This window comes from Nanorana parkeri, unplaced genomic scaffold (assembly GCF_000935625.1).
Source record: "Nanorana parkeri isolate BGI_ZX_2015 unplaced genomic scaffold, ASM93562v1 scaffold3100, whole genome shotgun sequence".
NCBI classification, from domain to species: domain Eukaryota; kingdom Metazoa; phylum Chordata; class Amphibia; order Anura; family Dicroglossidae; genus Nanorana; species Nanorana parkeri.
In genome coordinates this window covers 2,783-18,766 of record NW_017309368.1, presented here as the reverse complement: position 1 = coordinate 18,766, position 15,984 = coordinate 2,783, and the positions used below count along the sequence as shown (strand labels likewise).

General features: G+C 44.2%; 1 protein-coding gene across 1 annotated transcript in view; it reads right to left on the bottom strand.

Annotated features, from left to right (window-relative positions):
- Positions 1 to 7,800, bottom strand: part of LOC108802765 (disabled homolog 2-interacting protein-like) — a gene marked incomplete at its 5' end in the record, with an annotated part of 52,655 nt that extends 44,855 nt beyond the window's left edge. Inside the window, 2 exons of the mRNA XM_018574621.1 lie at positions 6,288 to 6,432; positions 7,656 to 7,800. Coding sequence (XP_018430123.1) covers positions 6,288 to 6,432; positions 7,656 to 7,800 — 290 coding nt within the window. The remainder of the gene's footprint in view (positions 1 to 6,287; positions 6,433 to 7,655) is intronic.
- Between the last annotated feature and the right edge of the window lie 8,184 nt (positions 7,801 to 15,984).

Sequence of the window (15,984 nt, the reverse complement as noted above, 5' to 3'; positions counted from 1 at the left end):
TCATATCCAGGGCCAGTCCAAGAAATTCAAGTTCCTGGATGTGCACATAAGCGCTGGGTGCAGCAGTTGCCGATCCGCTCTGCATCTCCTGCACCTGCTTCCAGTGGTGCCCAAATGTGTCTGAAGCTTTTCCACTCAGTTTTAAGCAGCACAGTGCAAAAACCCCCACAATAATTATAATTTATAAAAAAAACACTCGAGATGATTTTGCATCCTTCTACAGGTGAAACTCAAAAAATTAGAATATCGTGCAAAAGTTCATTTATTTCACTAATGCAACTTAAAAGGTGAAACTAATATATGAGATAGACTCATTACATGCAAAGCAAGATAGTTCAAGCCGTGATTTGTCATAATTGTGATGATTATGGCTTACAGCTCATGAAAACCACCAAGAACGCCAGATCCACAATCTCAGAAAATATTTGGCAGTGTGGGCAGGTGCCAAGTCCTGCTGGAAAATGAAGTCAGCATCCCCATAGAGCTCGTCTGCGGAGGAAAGCATGAAGTGCTCCAAAATCTCCTGGTAGACGGTTAAGTTGCATTAGTGAAATAAATGAACTTTTGCACGATATTCTAATTTTTCGAGTTTCACCTGTATATGTCTCCCACAGGGCAGTTCCCATGGCAGATTGATACTCTTAAAAAAATTACATAAGAAAATGTAATTTTTTGAGGTTTACTGAATTGTTCTTTTGCCTAAAATTATGAAGTAAGCACTGATAATTGTAGTTATTTCTTTATGTGACTTTATATACAAATAATAATTTATTATGTCTACTTATATCTTCAATAACTACTTTTCCCAGAAATTATCACAGGGCTCAAAGTCCAACCAGGTTTGCATAGTGAACATTTTTGCAAAGCTGACTTCTAGCAACTAGCATAGGTACAAACTATAAAATACAAACAGGACTCACTTGTCTGGGAAGCTCTTGCTATACTGAACCACAGTTCTGGCCAGGTTCACATAATAAAAATAAAGTATTCAAGCAGGTCATGCAGGTGTGTCATTTTAAAAGCATACATAATGACTGGATCCTACAGGCATATAGAAGATTACCATCTTTCTTTGGCATCTTTCTTTGAGACTGTGTGACTTCCAATCCGGCAACAGCTATCACGCAATTTCTTTTCGGCCCTCTGCTTCATGCATTCTTGTGCTGGGGATCCCTGGGCTGATACAGGTTGTTGTGGGCCCTCAACAGGTGGATGAAGTGCTCTATATCCAGCACTGACACTACTAAATTCTCAATTTTGTTTAAAGTTGCTAGGAGAAGGAGGCTGTGAAGCGCAAAAACGCGCGGAAATGCTTGCATCACACATTTTCAGGTGCTCCCATTAAATTCTATAGGGCAAAAAATGTGTAATTTTGCCTGAAAGAAAAGCTCGTGAAATTTTTCACACGCCAAGAGCTAGCCCGACGGCAATGCTCAGATATGGCATCAGGGGCAACAGGCCCCCACTGATTAACATGGGAAATGGGTTGTTGATTGTTGTCCTGCTTTGGGGAAACATGCGACAGATCATTCATGTGTGAAGAGGACTTATTCCTGATATAAGACAAAGCAGTAGTAAAGCGTGGTGACCAAAGGTACCAAAAAGTAAAGCGTGGTGACCAAATGTCCAACTTTCCTAACACTTGCTGAAAATGTTTGGTTGCTTGTTATGGATTGCTACAGACCTATACTCTCTAAAAAGTAAATAATTAGCATCTTACTGTCACATAAAGCGGTTTTAAGATCAGTCACTTTTCCACAGTAGAAGCCATTTATACAGAGTTATGGATTCAGCAAAGGCCACAACATGCCATATTTTACTGCAGCTCCTTCTTTCTATGGCAACAAGTGTTTCGAGGATCGTTATAAATAGTGTGGCAGTCAGGTTGTAACTGATGACCATTGCTGCGCTTACTTTAGAACATGCTATACAGCAGTGTTCCCCAACCCCCGGTCCGCGGACCAAATGATACCGGGCCGCACAGTCTCAGTGCGGTCCGGTCATGCAATATATGGCAGTGCATGGTCCCGGTGTTCGAACACCGGGGCCCCGCACTGCCGACGGGCTTCACAGTGAGGGGGCGGATCCTGTGACTCACCTCCCCTCCCGGCCGCGTCTATAGTAACAGGCGGCAGGAGGGGAGGTGAGTCACAGTAGACGTGTGTGTGTCACACGCCCCGCCCCCTGCAGTGAGTGCACACATCGACACATGGCTGCTGCTCCTGGAAGGGTGAGTCTGAGCGGGGGAAGGGGTGTCTTGCATCATGTCATTAGACGTGGATTTTAATGGGGAATATTACACTGTAATGTTCCCTATTATAATCTATTTCTCTGATTAAATGATTACAGGTAGGCATGTGATCTATCAAAGTTTGAGACTACGTTAGAATGTGTGACCAGTGACGTGGTCACACATTTTAACGTAATCTCGCCCAGTTTTTTGGTGGTGGAATAGGTGAAGAATTCCAACGCTTTCATTTTTTGGTGTAACTGTATTTTATTTTGAAGGCATTTTTAAATACAATTAAATTAAAATTATTAAATCAAAACAATCTAAAATATAAACAATCAACGTCCCCCCCTCAGCGGGCCACGGTAAAATTATCAAACGTTGACCGGTCCGCGGCGATAAAAAGGTTGGGGAGCACTGCTATACAGCACCAACGTGAGTGATCAACATTATAAGGGTTTAAAATAAGAATGAGTACTAGGCTCAGGGCACCCATCAGGAATGTTGGGGCCCCTTACACAGCGTTAGTCTGAACCCCCACCCACTGAGCCAGTCAAATCCATCTCTGACAGAGGAGCTTACACTCTAATGCCCCCCCCCCCTGCTATTATTAGGGATGCACCGATACCGTTTTTTCGGTATTGAGTACCGATATTTTTTTTTGGTACTCGTCGATAAGGAAGCGGGGCGGCGTGTAATGACTCACCACCCGGCTTCTTGATTAGCAGGCTTTCTGGCCAATCAGGAAACCGAGCACCGTGTAATGACGCTGCGTTCGGCTTTTTGATTGGCTGGGTAGCCGGCTCCATGCTCTCTCGTCATGAGTTGCCGAGGGAGCATGGAGCCAGCTTCCCGGCCAATCAGGAAGCCGGACAGTGTGTAATGACTCGCTGCCTGGCTTCCTGATGTCTGAGGCTAAAGTACTCGGTATTGGTGCATCCCTAGTTATTATTATACATTTATATAGCTCTGATATATACCGCAGTGCTGTACAGAGAGCACTGAGCCAGTCACATCAGTCTCTATACAGAGGTGCTTACACTCTAATGTCCCCCCTCAGTCATACATTATTATACATTTATATGGCTCTGACATATACCGCAGTGCTGTACAGAGAACACTGAGACAGTCATATCAGTCTCTGTACAGAGGAGCTTACACTCTAATGCAGAATGGCACCAGCTGCAGGGGGGACTACAAATCCCAGGAATATATTTATACAGCAATGCAGAACAGTATATGAATTGGACGCAGGGCTTGGTGATGCGCCGGACTCTGGGCTTGGTGACGCGCCGGACTCTGGGCTTGGTGACGCACCGGACACAGAACCCACCTGAGACCTCACACAGCCCACCATAGATGTTGCACAGCCCATCTGAGATTCTCTATGGTGGGCTCTGCAGGAGTCTCAGGTGGGCTGGTCAGGGCTGCATCTTCCTCCCTTCCAGCTCCTCTTACCTGCTCCTGCTGCTGGTGCCTGTACACCTGGCCTCTTCTGCCGCCGGACTGGCTGGAAGTGGTGTGATGTCACTTTCGGCCGGTCCGAGATCAGAACAGCGGCGGCGCTGATGGGGCTCCTCCGAAGCCGCTTGAACTGCAATGCTGGGGCTCAGCCCTGCTTGGGGTCTACTCCAGCGCTGCGGGGGCCCGGCCGCCACCTTGGCTGTCACCGGCCGATACCCATGTAAGAGTCCTAGGGGGCGGGCTCCCCAGGCCCCTTACATGAGTATCGGCCGTACCCCCCTGATGGCGGCCCTGAGTAGGCTCCATTATGAAGTATCTGTGCTACCTGCAAGAACCAATCAGCTCCTACGTTTTATGTTTTTAGTGTGGGGTAGAGGAAGAAGTCTCCTATCTATCTATCTATCTATCTATCTATCTATCTATCTATCACACAAACATTTGCCAGATCTGCCACTCTGGGCACTGTAGCATTATTTCTTTTGGAAAGTGGTAGGTATGACCATATACTTGCTGCTTACTGTTTTACACCCCACGTATCAGGTCCCCAGTTCTGTCGTTATCGAAGTATGTTAGATCAGATTTGAGAACAGTTCCATGTAACACAATTTTTTCTGCAAGTGTAGAATGTCGCTTATGGAAACTTAGCAGCCAAAAATCAGTAAAATGGATATTTAGAATGCTGACAACAGAAATGTCTGCATTTTGTGAGTGAAGTGCATGTTATGGCATTTTTCTCTTCTACCAGGTAAATAATTAGCAAAATGTTTAACACAGTGCCCAGAATTTCTGCATTTTAAATATGTCTTAATCTGATGACTAATGATCATAGTGGATGACACGTCAACATCTTCTGTGCAGTGAAGACTTCAAAGCTATCACTTCTAAAAATCCCGCACAGCTTGGGAAGGTGAAATACTCTGAACAATATATGTCTTCTCTTTGTCCTCTCAAGATAAAATGGCGCAATATGGGGACATTCTCACCTGAGATTATTTTCCTGATATTCATAAATGTCAATATTTAGGTAGTTTGTGGCTTCATTTCACTTGTGCGCTCTAGGCAGGTAAAGAATCAGATTATGATGTAGCAGGACGGATAAGTCACACCATCACTTTTTACGTCGTTCCCCTGCTAATGGCCTCCAGAGCGCAGCGCAGGCTACATGTTCCGGAACATTCCAGATGTCTAAATCGTCCTATAATCACCACCATTCAATTCACTCTGAAATATATGATCGCCAAGTGGCCTGAGAAACAAAACATGGGAGCACATTTCTGCCGATGGAGAAGCACAATTCCCAGAGCAGAATATGCCGCCATAATGTTTATGGCCCATTTTTTCCACTAAATTTTTTTGGCTCATTTTTGTGGATGGGTTGCAGTTTTCTGTCATTTTATAGAACTGAAATCATTGTCGATCAAACTCCTGAGGTGGAACCAGAATGCCAAATTCATTATAAACCAGCACCATTCAACAGCAATTAACGCACTGAGATTATTTGTAACGCTTGACATCCCTCAAAATGTGAGGTACCATCATTTTCCAGGCACACTGGAGCATTTAGTTTCATTTATCTCATTTTACATTCCCTGAATGATGGAAATATCATAATTAGCTGCTATTAACCCTCTCTCAACCAACAATAGTGTTACACTATCTGCTATCAAATAATTTACAATTTCAGATTTCCTGTTCTCAATGTGCAGCAGAAGTTGTGTAAAAAAAGATTTAAGTGTAAATCGGTCAGGTGACGGACAGGTACTGGTAATGGAAGGCAGATTGGTAGAAATTAGAGGTGCACCAAAATGTAATTTTCAAAAACGAAACCAAAAATAAAATGGTCAGGCTAAAAAAACGATATTTTGGTTTTTTTTCTAACCTTTGGAAATGTTTTCAAATATTGTATTTATTTATTTATATGGAATTGTGGAGATAGTATGTTTACCATGTCCACAATTATGAATGAACAGGAAGTGATGTAGCTCACATCCCACAGTAAACATACTCTGTCCTCAATTATTTACAAACACTCAGCGATCACTGAGTGCTTGTACCTGCTCTTCATCCTGACCCGCTGTCACAGGGTGTTCTCTCCTCTGCCCTGGATGCTGCTCTGTGACAGGGGGGACACAGGGCAGCGCCCAGCAGGGAGGAGAAAAAACAGGGATGCACCTCAATTTCGGCCGAAAAGATGGCACTTTCGGAATTTTGCCAAGTGTCATTTTCGGCCGATATGTTTCGGCAGCCGAAATTTCGGTGCATCCCTAGTAGAAATACACTAATTTCTTGTAAACTCCCAACGCTGCCAGTGTTCAGTATAAACATACCCTCTTCCTGGCTGGTGTCACTCATGGTGTAAATGTCCTCAAGTCCCAGTTGGCGGAACTTATCGTATAAATGTCCCCCAGTACCTGCTGGTTGCATTTATAGTAGAAATATCCATCATCCATGCCTGGTGCCACTGCATGGTATATATGTCCCATATATATATTCCCCCCCTTCCCGGATGGTATAACTAAGTATAAACGACCCACAACCCCAGGTGGTAGCACTCTAGTATAAAAATCCCTTATTACCAACTGGCAACACTGACCAGTAGGAGTTGATGATCTTGCAGAAGGCCAGTTCGCAGCACATCTTCAAGTTGCCCTGATGTTCGGGAAGGTCAGAGGCAGAACATTTGTTAGGGTCAACTTCGCAATTCTCATCTGATTCGTACAGAGCCTTGATGAACTCACCTTGGAAGAAGAACATGAAGTTGAGAGACATATTTAGGAAATATTAACAAGTGAATATACATCAGTCAGCAAGACATGAACACCAGCCTGGGAGCAACGGAAAATGAGAGCATTATTCCATGACTGCTGACCACGCAGGTCAGAGCTGCCTTGCAAATGACTGTGTGGCTGATTCTCATATGCAGAATAAAAAGGTAGGAAATTCTGTTGTTGAACCCAAGATATTTAGATCATGTCAGAACATTTGATCGTTGATCCAAGCATAATATGACTAATGTTGGGAAAAAAACATACCGGTATATATTTCAAATTAGAAACAGGGTGGGAGTCAGCCACTACAGTGCAGCTGCTATCTATTGATCACCAGTGTGTGGAAGAGATCTGTCGGTGTCTGTAATTACTTGATAATGTCTATTCACATTAAGGATTGATGGTCTGTCTGTTTTCTTTTATCTGACAGACGGAAATGTGTCCAGGGGAATGAAGCAGGGGATCATATCTTCATTACCAATTCTGGAACTGAAAGGTATCACTTGTTTCAACCTCAGAAAGTTGGGAGGTTTCTGCATTCTTTTCACAATTTGTACTCGTGCAACACAAACCAAGGAGTCCACGTTCTTTCCTTCCTTCATGTGACAAATCACTGAAGTCCATTATTTAGAGGAAAACCTGATGTAATTATTTTCCGGAACCTGTATCAGTGCCGCTTTCCATAGCAATGGCGGTGAATGGTGCAGTGCCATAATGTTAATTCATTGGGAGTGCCGTGAGGTTTAAAAACTGTACATAAGGCATTATATACCCAACGACAACATTTAGGATATCAACATTTCTTTTCTGTATTCTGAATGTTGCTATTTATTAACGATGAACTGAGAAAACACTTTGTTGAGAAGAACTGAGCAAATGGGAAGTGTTGGCAAGGACCTTTCCAAGGACAAAAATATTTTAAACAGGAACCGTCCCTTTGAAATTTGCAGCCATTTATATTTAACCAGATACATATGTGTACATACATATTTTGCGCTTTTGCTATTAAAGCAGCAATAACTGGCAAAACTAATGACACAGCAGTTTGACTGCCATAGAACAGCACCCTCTACATCCAAACTATGATGAAGACAAAATATGACATTGTATGAAGGAAAACAACTGTAAAATTGCTTCCATCACCCTGGTTTTGTTATGTACTGTTCCTAAAAATGGATAAGTTACAATCTTACCTAGAGCATCCTGTAAATATTTCTGTCCAACTAGCTTCAAGTACTCCTCGATAGCCTTGGTGGCGAGTGTGTTTTCCCGAAATATCAGGTGTTCATTATCTCCACATCGATCCACTTCAGACATCATTAAGTCAGTGAGGAAATCCTAAGGAAAGAAAACAGATAATCATATGAAGAAAATGCTGCTGGGGCTCCGGGCTGAGATCCTGGACTCTTTCAAGTTACAGAAGGGATAATGGATTGGGGACTAAAGCCGGATCATTATACTGTAAAATGTACAGCCGATGGCTAATAAGTGCCATATATCATAGAAATGTGCTCATTAACTGCGCACTCCACTGTCATTCATCATAATTTACAGATCCTGGAGGCACCGACACATTGCAGATGTCACTGTGCTCAGACACTGAACCACCACTGCTATAATGGACTTTCCCCTGAACAAGCAACTCTACCTCCAGTTAAGCATTAGCTACAATTCAAGTCAGCATCAGTTTCTCAGGGCATAACACTCATCTCTTCACTCCACACCATGCAACCTAGGATACTGCTCAGTTCCATACTACCCAACAAGCAATCTAGTCTATTTCTAGGCCTTCATAAATCATAGGGCATCTCAGCCTACCACTCAGACCCTTATTCCACCATCCCACCCTTCTTTGCAACCAGACAATCCCAGAATACTGCTCAGGTGTTCATTACCCCACAGACCATCCCAGTATACTGCTCAGGTGTTCATTACCCCACAGACCATCCCAGTATACTGCTCAGGTGTTCATTACCCCACAGACCATCCCAGTATACTGCTCAGGTGTTCATTACCCCACAGGCAATCCCAGTATATTGCTCAGGTGTTTATTACCCCACAGACCATCCCAGTATACTGCTCAGCTCTTTATTGCCCCACAGACCATCCCAGTATACTGCTCAGGTGTTTATTACCCCACAGACCATCCCAGAATACTGCTCAGGTGTTTATTGCCCCAGAGACCATCCCAGAATACTGCTCAGGTGTTTATTACCCCACAGACCATCCCAGAATACTGCTCAGGTGTTTATTACCCCAGAGACCATCCTAGAATACTGCTTAGGTGTTCACTACCCAAAAGATATCTTCGTTTATTGCAAAGTTTTAAATAGTTTATTAAGGAAAGGAGTATAGACCTTATATATGACCTTCTAATTCATGTTTATATTATTACAAGAAATAAAACAATTGTTTAGAAACATCACTGTGTTTGAAATTTGTCCAGCATTGGAAGCTCCCTTGGCTTTGGCAGGTGGATATAGGAATGCAGCGGGGGGGGGGTTACTGGGTGGGTGATAAGCAAACACAGAGCGGATTATTAATATTCAGTACAACAGCTACAATTACGGCTCAAACACTACTGACACTGCAACGTACAAGAGATGTGAGGTGACTTAGTTTCTGTGCCTTCATTGATGGATGGAGGGTGATGGCCACAAGTGGTCATCAACTCACACATCCCAATAAGAAGAGCTCTGCAAGAAGTAATTAGTGTGTATTTTAGAAAATATCACACGCATCACACCTTGCCTGAGCATTCCATTTCTTCTAGATGCCACCCAGTCAAACAGAGTACAAAAGTTATCCTAAATCACTTTAAAAGGAAATAGGGAGACAGCAGAAGGCTCCCTTCCTGTGAGGATAATACAACTATAAATAATGGTACTTTAATGAGATACTTAATAAGAGATGTTCTCATGGAGTGCTGATCACAGGAGACACATGTATAATGTGGTATTCAAGGCAACAGGCTGAACGATCATTATCAAGCCACCAGATACTAGATATAAATGATGAATTGCCAAATATATGCTATACCCATGGAGGAGGGGTTATAGGATTTGGGAGGGAGCAGGTTAGGTGTGGAGGAGGGGTTATAAGTACTGATTATGTCTGGAGCAGTGGGTAGAGGATAGAAGCTCAGGGGCTTTGGCATCAATACCCATTGTGTCCATCTCTGCTACTAGCTCCTGCTCTTTAGTGGCATTGCGTGTGCTCTTTGAGGACACAAACACTTATGCTACCAATACACTGTACAGATTTTGGCTAGTTCTTAATGAGTCGGACAAAATTCTTTCAGTCGGTGGTCCTGTCTGCACCCTTCTGTCTGGCATCTTTTAATCAGAAAATTAAAGGAGTTAAAACATTTTCAGACAAACTGTGATGGGAGCCAATCGGTTGTCACTGTTCAGATATTCTGACAGTGGCACACCGCTACTGTCAGAATACAAAAACCGAACAGGAGATTGGTCCATCCACGCTGTTTAGTGTGCATGGGGGAATCTGTTCTATTATTTTGTTCAGCTTGCAGGTTGAACGAAAAGCACATAAAACAGTGTATGGCCAGCTTTACATTGGAGGTCCATGGAAAGGTGAAACTAGGGCTGCAGCTAACGATTATTTTCATAATCGATTAGTTGGCCGATTATTAAGTTCGATTAATCGGTTAATCGGATAAAAAAAAAAGGCTCCAGTGATTGACGACTAGTTTGTGTTAAGATTGTAGTCCATCATGGGAGCATGCTTGGCGCGGTGGAAGTAAAAAAAAAGTGTGGTGTGCAATATAGTACATTATACAGCGGCGCAGTGCAGAATACCAGCAGCTATAGAGGAATGTAGCAATAGTACATTATACTATAATGTACTATTGCTGGGATTTGTAGTCCTCTGTAGCTGGCGTTATTCTGCATTGCGCTGTATATAATGTATTATTGCTGGGATTTGTAGTCCTCTATAGCTGGTGGTATTCTCCATTGCGCTGTATAATGATTTATACTGCGCAATGCAGATTACCACTGACCAGTTATAGAGGAACAAATCCCAGCAAAAATACATTATACAGCGCAATGGAGAATACCACCAGCTATAGAGGAACAACAAGTCCCAGCAATAATACATTATACCGGGTGTTTAATATATTATTGCTGGGATTTGTTGTTCCTCTATAGCTGGTGGTATTCTACAGTGTGCCGCTTTTTTTTTTTTAAAACAGGAAACATTAAAACAGGTCCCCCTTACCTGTTTCTGAACCCTTGTAAGTCGCGGCGGCGTGCTCTGCGGGCGTGTGTCCGGCTTGTGTGGTGGGCGTGGCATACGTGGCGTGGTCGTGGCGTCCGCGGCGTGCGTAGCGTAACTCGTACCTGTTCCACCATAGCACCCCTGTTCTACAACGGCACCCCCACACAACTATTCCACCATTGCACGCCAATACACCTATTCCTCGCTGCACCTTCATACACCTGTTCCACCGCTTCACACCCATACACCTGTTCCACACAGCACCCCCACACCTATTCCACTACTGCACCCCCAAACACCTGTTTCACACAGCACCCTTGTACACCTGTTCCACCACAGCACCCCCACACCTATTCCACTACTGCACCCATACACCTGTTTCACACAGCACCCTTGTACACCTGTTCCAACACAGCACCCCCAAACACCTATTCCACCACATCACACTCATACACCTGTTCCACACTGCACCTCCATACCCCTTTTCCACCACCGCACCCCCGCACACCTGTTCCACCACTGCATCCCTGCACCCCTGTTCCACCACTGCATCCCTGCACCCCTATTCCACCACTGCACCCCCATACACCTGGTCCACACTGCACCCCCATACACCTGGTCCACCACTGCCTCTCCACACAGCTGTTCCACACTGACACCTGGTCCACACTGCACCCCCATACACCTATTCCACCACTGCCTCTCCACACAGCTGTTCCACACTGACACCTATTCCACCACTATATCCCCGCACACCTGTTCCACACTGCAGCTCCGTCCACCACTGGCTTCAGAAGGTGGGCCCTCGATTGTCGGCGGGCCAGCGACGAGTGAGGGAGATCGCGTCAGGAAGTAGAGCAGCGGCGTGCGCGGCTTCAGCGTCCTGTGCGGTGGGCGTGGCTTACGCGGCCTGTGCCGTGGGCACGGCGGCCGCAGCGGGAGCAGCGTGTGACGTGTGGCTCAGGCCGCATGTGGAGCCCGGAACAGCCCCGAACAGGCAAATCAATCGATAGCCGACGAATCGACGATCGAAAACGTTGCCAACGTTTTCAATCGTCGATTTTAATCGACTAAATCGATTAACTGTTGCAGCTCTAGGTGAAACATTGAGGTGGGGGACTTTAAAACCGCTAATAAAAAAAAAAAAGATGGGTGGAACCCAGGGGGGTAAGACTGAGAGAGCGGATTATACAATTCCCCAGCGATGAGATTTAAACAGCTCTAACCTCATGCACCTAAAAGAAATCACTAATGTCACTTCTGTGTTTTACCTGTATGCCTTCTCATATGGATATGACTATGAGTTACAAGGTAAGACACCAAAAAGTAGGAATCATCTACAGGTTCATGACAACGCTGTGTCTATAGACTTTCACTGACAGAAAGAGAACAGTAAAGCACAGTCACTTAACAGCACTAGTGATTAGGAAGCAGAACATTCATATCTAATAGAAAAATGGCTGACACCATTACTCATACAGTTTACAAAACATTACAAGATGTTATTAAATTCTAATATTTGAAGAGATTTTACAAATACATATTAAAAAAACCTTTACAAAGAGAGCAGTTACTGTAAAACATTGTGTACATGACAGGAATACTGGGAAGATGACAGAAGTCCTCTTCTTCTACCTGGATGCATATATATGCTTTGACTGGAGGCTGTCAAACAAAATTACAGGACCTAATAAAATCTCTGCCCATGCAGTTGGTAGCGTGCTGCATTTCAGCTGGTGGCTGAGGGGGAAGCGCTTATTGCGTTTTTTATGTATTAGTTTGTGGGATGGGAAATCTCCGGTGAGTATTTGGGCAGAATAGGATTTTAATGAGAATTTCTGCGTGATGCTTTATGTCTCCGCACAGACTGAGCGCTGCTGAATATTACAAAGCGGACCGTCTTCCATGAGCAATATCGGCTTCCCTGTAGACTCCACATATAAAGGAAAATTTACTATACAAGCCTGAGGTAAATATAGATCGTCATCACCTCTGATTACTGAGAAAACAAGACTTTGTCTCTGAAGCGTTCTTATTCCCCGGTCTGCAGATGAGATTAACATGTGTGCTTAAATCAATAGCAAGCAAACCCCGTAAATCAGAAGCAATATTAGACATACACAGCCAGGTAAAGAAAGAAAGAAGAAATAAATAAAACACTATCTGGGCAGCTGCCTATGGTCCCAATGTTAAGGGGCAGCACAGAATTCCTCTTCCAACAACTTACCACATCACATCCTCCCTCTCAGAAAATGAATGGGGGAGGCTGGCTGTTGTGGTCCACACACTTTATATTTATTGGTGCAATTAACTAATTTTGGCTGTAAAAGTGTACAGCGTCTGGCCATCCTTTCAATATACACAGCACACAAAAAAAAAAGAGAAAATATTTTTGCACAGTTATAGTGACCACCTTTACCTGTAACTTCTTCTCTAGGTCTGTGCAGCCAATCCTCGTTTTATCGTTTTTTTATGTTTGTTAACCCCACTTTTCTGCTTCTCTACTATTTCTGCAGCAAGTCTTTATTGTATTCTTAGTAGAGGTGCACCGAAATTGAATTTTCCGAAACTAAAAAATTTGTCAGGCCGAAACCGAAATTTCTTTTTTTCTAAGCTTTTTACATTTTTTCTTTATATTTTCTTTTTACTTATTTTTACTTTACTGTCAGGGCTCTGGGGAAATATTGGGGGTTGAAACAGAGCCCTGATATTTCCCTTTTGAAATAGAAAAAGAGATTGAAGCACAGAGGCCTCAATCTCTTTTTCAGCAGTCCCTGTTAGGAATGAACAGGAAACCTCTATACTGAGTGTTCCTGTCCATTCATAAACTGTGGATATAGTATGTTTACCATGTCCACAATCATGAATGAACAGGAAGTGATGTAGAGCACTTCTTGTTCATTCATAATTGGGGAAACAGTAAACATACTATGTCCTTAATTATTTACAAGCAGGGCCGGCCTTTCGGGTGTGTGCGCTGTGCGGCAACAGGGGCCCCAGGTAGCCGACACAGCTTACTATGACACAAGCTGCAGGCAGGGCTGGATTCCCCACAAGGCCACGGCCTTGGGGCGGCAGGGAGTAGAGGGTCGGCACAGCCTGCAGCTTCTCCTCGGATCTGAGGAGAAATTTGAGTGCTGAAGCCGGCTGGGTGGTGCGGAGGATGGAGTGCTGTCATCAGGATGGATGAGCAGGGAGAAGATTGCAGAGATGCCGGCTGACAAATCCAGGATAGCCGAGCAGCTCTGTGCGTGGCCGAGCGGCCCCTGTCAGTTTCCGGATGGCCGAGCGGAGGGTCGGTAAATATGTGTAATATTTACTGATCCTCTGTGTGCAGCACAAACACTGGAGTGAACGCTGATCACTCCAATGTTTGCAAACGACTGGGGACACATAGTACTATGTGTCCTCAGTTATGAATGAACAGGAAATGCTTTACATCACTTCCTGTTCATTCATGAGTTTCTGAATGGGTAGAAGCAGCTCAGTACAGAGGCATCTATCCATTCATAACTGGTGATAGTAAATATTTACTATCTCCAGTTTGCGAATGAATGGGAAGCCTCTGTACTGAGAGCTTTCCATTCATTCAGTGCTGAGGCTGCAGAAAAAGAGATTGTAATGTCCAGCAAGCTTGTGTGTGTGGATCTCAGCTGCGGAGTGACTCTGTGGATGGCTCAGGTAGAGGGTTCACTGTCGCACTCTGTATTGAATGAGTGAGGTCGGAACCCCTAGCACATCATACACCACCACAGGATTGTGAACATAACAGTCGATAACATGAGAAGTCCTATAGGTCCTCAATTGTCATTCATTGGGGCCGTTGTACACGAGTTAACTTCACTAATGCAAGGCAATACAATTATGGTACTGTTAAGTGGTAGGATAGTGATGCACGGTTCAGGTAATCAGGATAGCAGTAATATATATGTAGGGGTAAGTGAGCTGCAGGCATTCAATAGAGTACTGTCACTTTAAGCCAATGGAGGATATGCAATCTTATATCAGACTGAGAATACAGGTGGTACTTGCGATTTGGTGTAAACAGTCCAGATACCCCGAGCCACTGGTTGTGGAAGCTTCACGGCTGTGAATCCTCTGGAGGAGGACAGCAAGGTTCAGGATGGTGGAGGTGAATGCCCTAGCAAGTTGCTTGACGTTCTACCTCGCTAGAACGCCGAGCAAGTGAGCCTTGTTAGCTCTTGTAGGAGAGGCAGGTGTGTGTGGGTGGAGCCATCAGCAGTAGCTTTCCCGTCCGTCTCCTAGCAACGGAAATGCTGTGTGAAGGCAGACCTACTCTGCCTGTCACTCAGAGACTGTACGTATCTGAGAGCGGCGTCTGAGAGTAGAAGCCCTGGAGGGAACGCGACCGGCAGGCCGCCTAGCAACCAGACGCCGGCGTGGCTGACCCAGGGGACAGAACCCGATTCCCTGACAGAGATTGAGAACACTGTGTCCTCAATTTCTTGTTCTATTTCGAAATGGAAATGTCAGAGGTCTGTTTAGAGCCCTGATGTTTTACCAAAGCTCCCCCTATAGTAAAACAGATAAATACATTAAAAAAACAAAACACAACTCCACACATATATATTATACGCGTGCAAAAGTGTGCACCATGCACTTTGTTTTAGTAAACAGTAAGCACTATTTTCCAGGAGGCAAGCCTCACTCTGAAACTGTACCCACTGATATCTTACCGGAAAGGTTTACTCCGAGTAAACCTTTCAGGGAGAAAATGCCTCTCTCGCGGACATCAGGGAGCTGCTGTCCAAAAGAGGGAGACTCCCTGAACATCAGGGAGACTTGAGATCCCTGTTAACATGTAGTCTAGGATTTGCGTTCTGTTTTTTGTTTTTACTTTACTAGATGCACTTACTTGAAAAAAGGGTCTCCATGACAACCTGACACTATTTTTATAGACTTTATTTTAGTTTGACATTTATTGTTTACCACTTGTTTGCCTACTACTGTTTTATTTAATAAGAATACTTATACTGTGCTTACAAGTTTAATACCTTTTGTAATAAGTTATTTTTATCATATTTTTTAATCTGTTTCTTTGGGGCTTAACAAAATGGGAGGCTTTAAATCAGGGGTGCCCACAAGGTCGATCGCAATCTACCAGTGATCGCGTAGCGATCACTGGTAGATCGCACTGTCCTCTCCTCCCGCCGCTTCTCTGGATCCCCGCTGCTCTCCCCAGTGGGGATCCGAGAAGAAGTGAAGGAACCGGCGGCGAAGAAGAGCGGTGAGGAGAGAGAAAGAGAGACGCTCGGCCAGGAT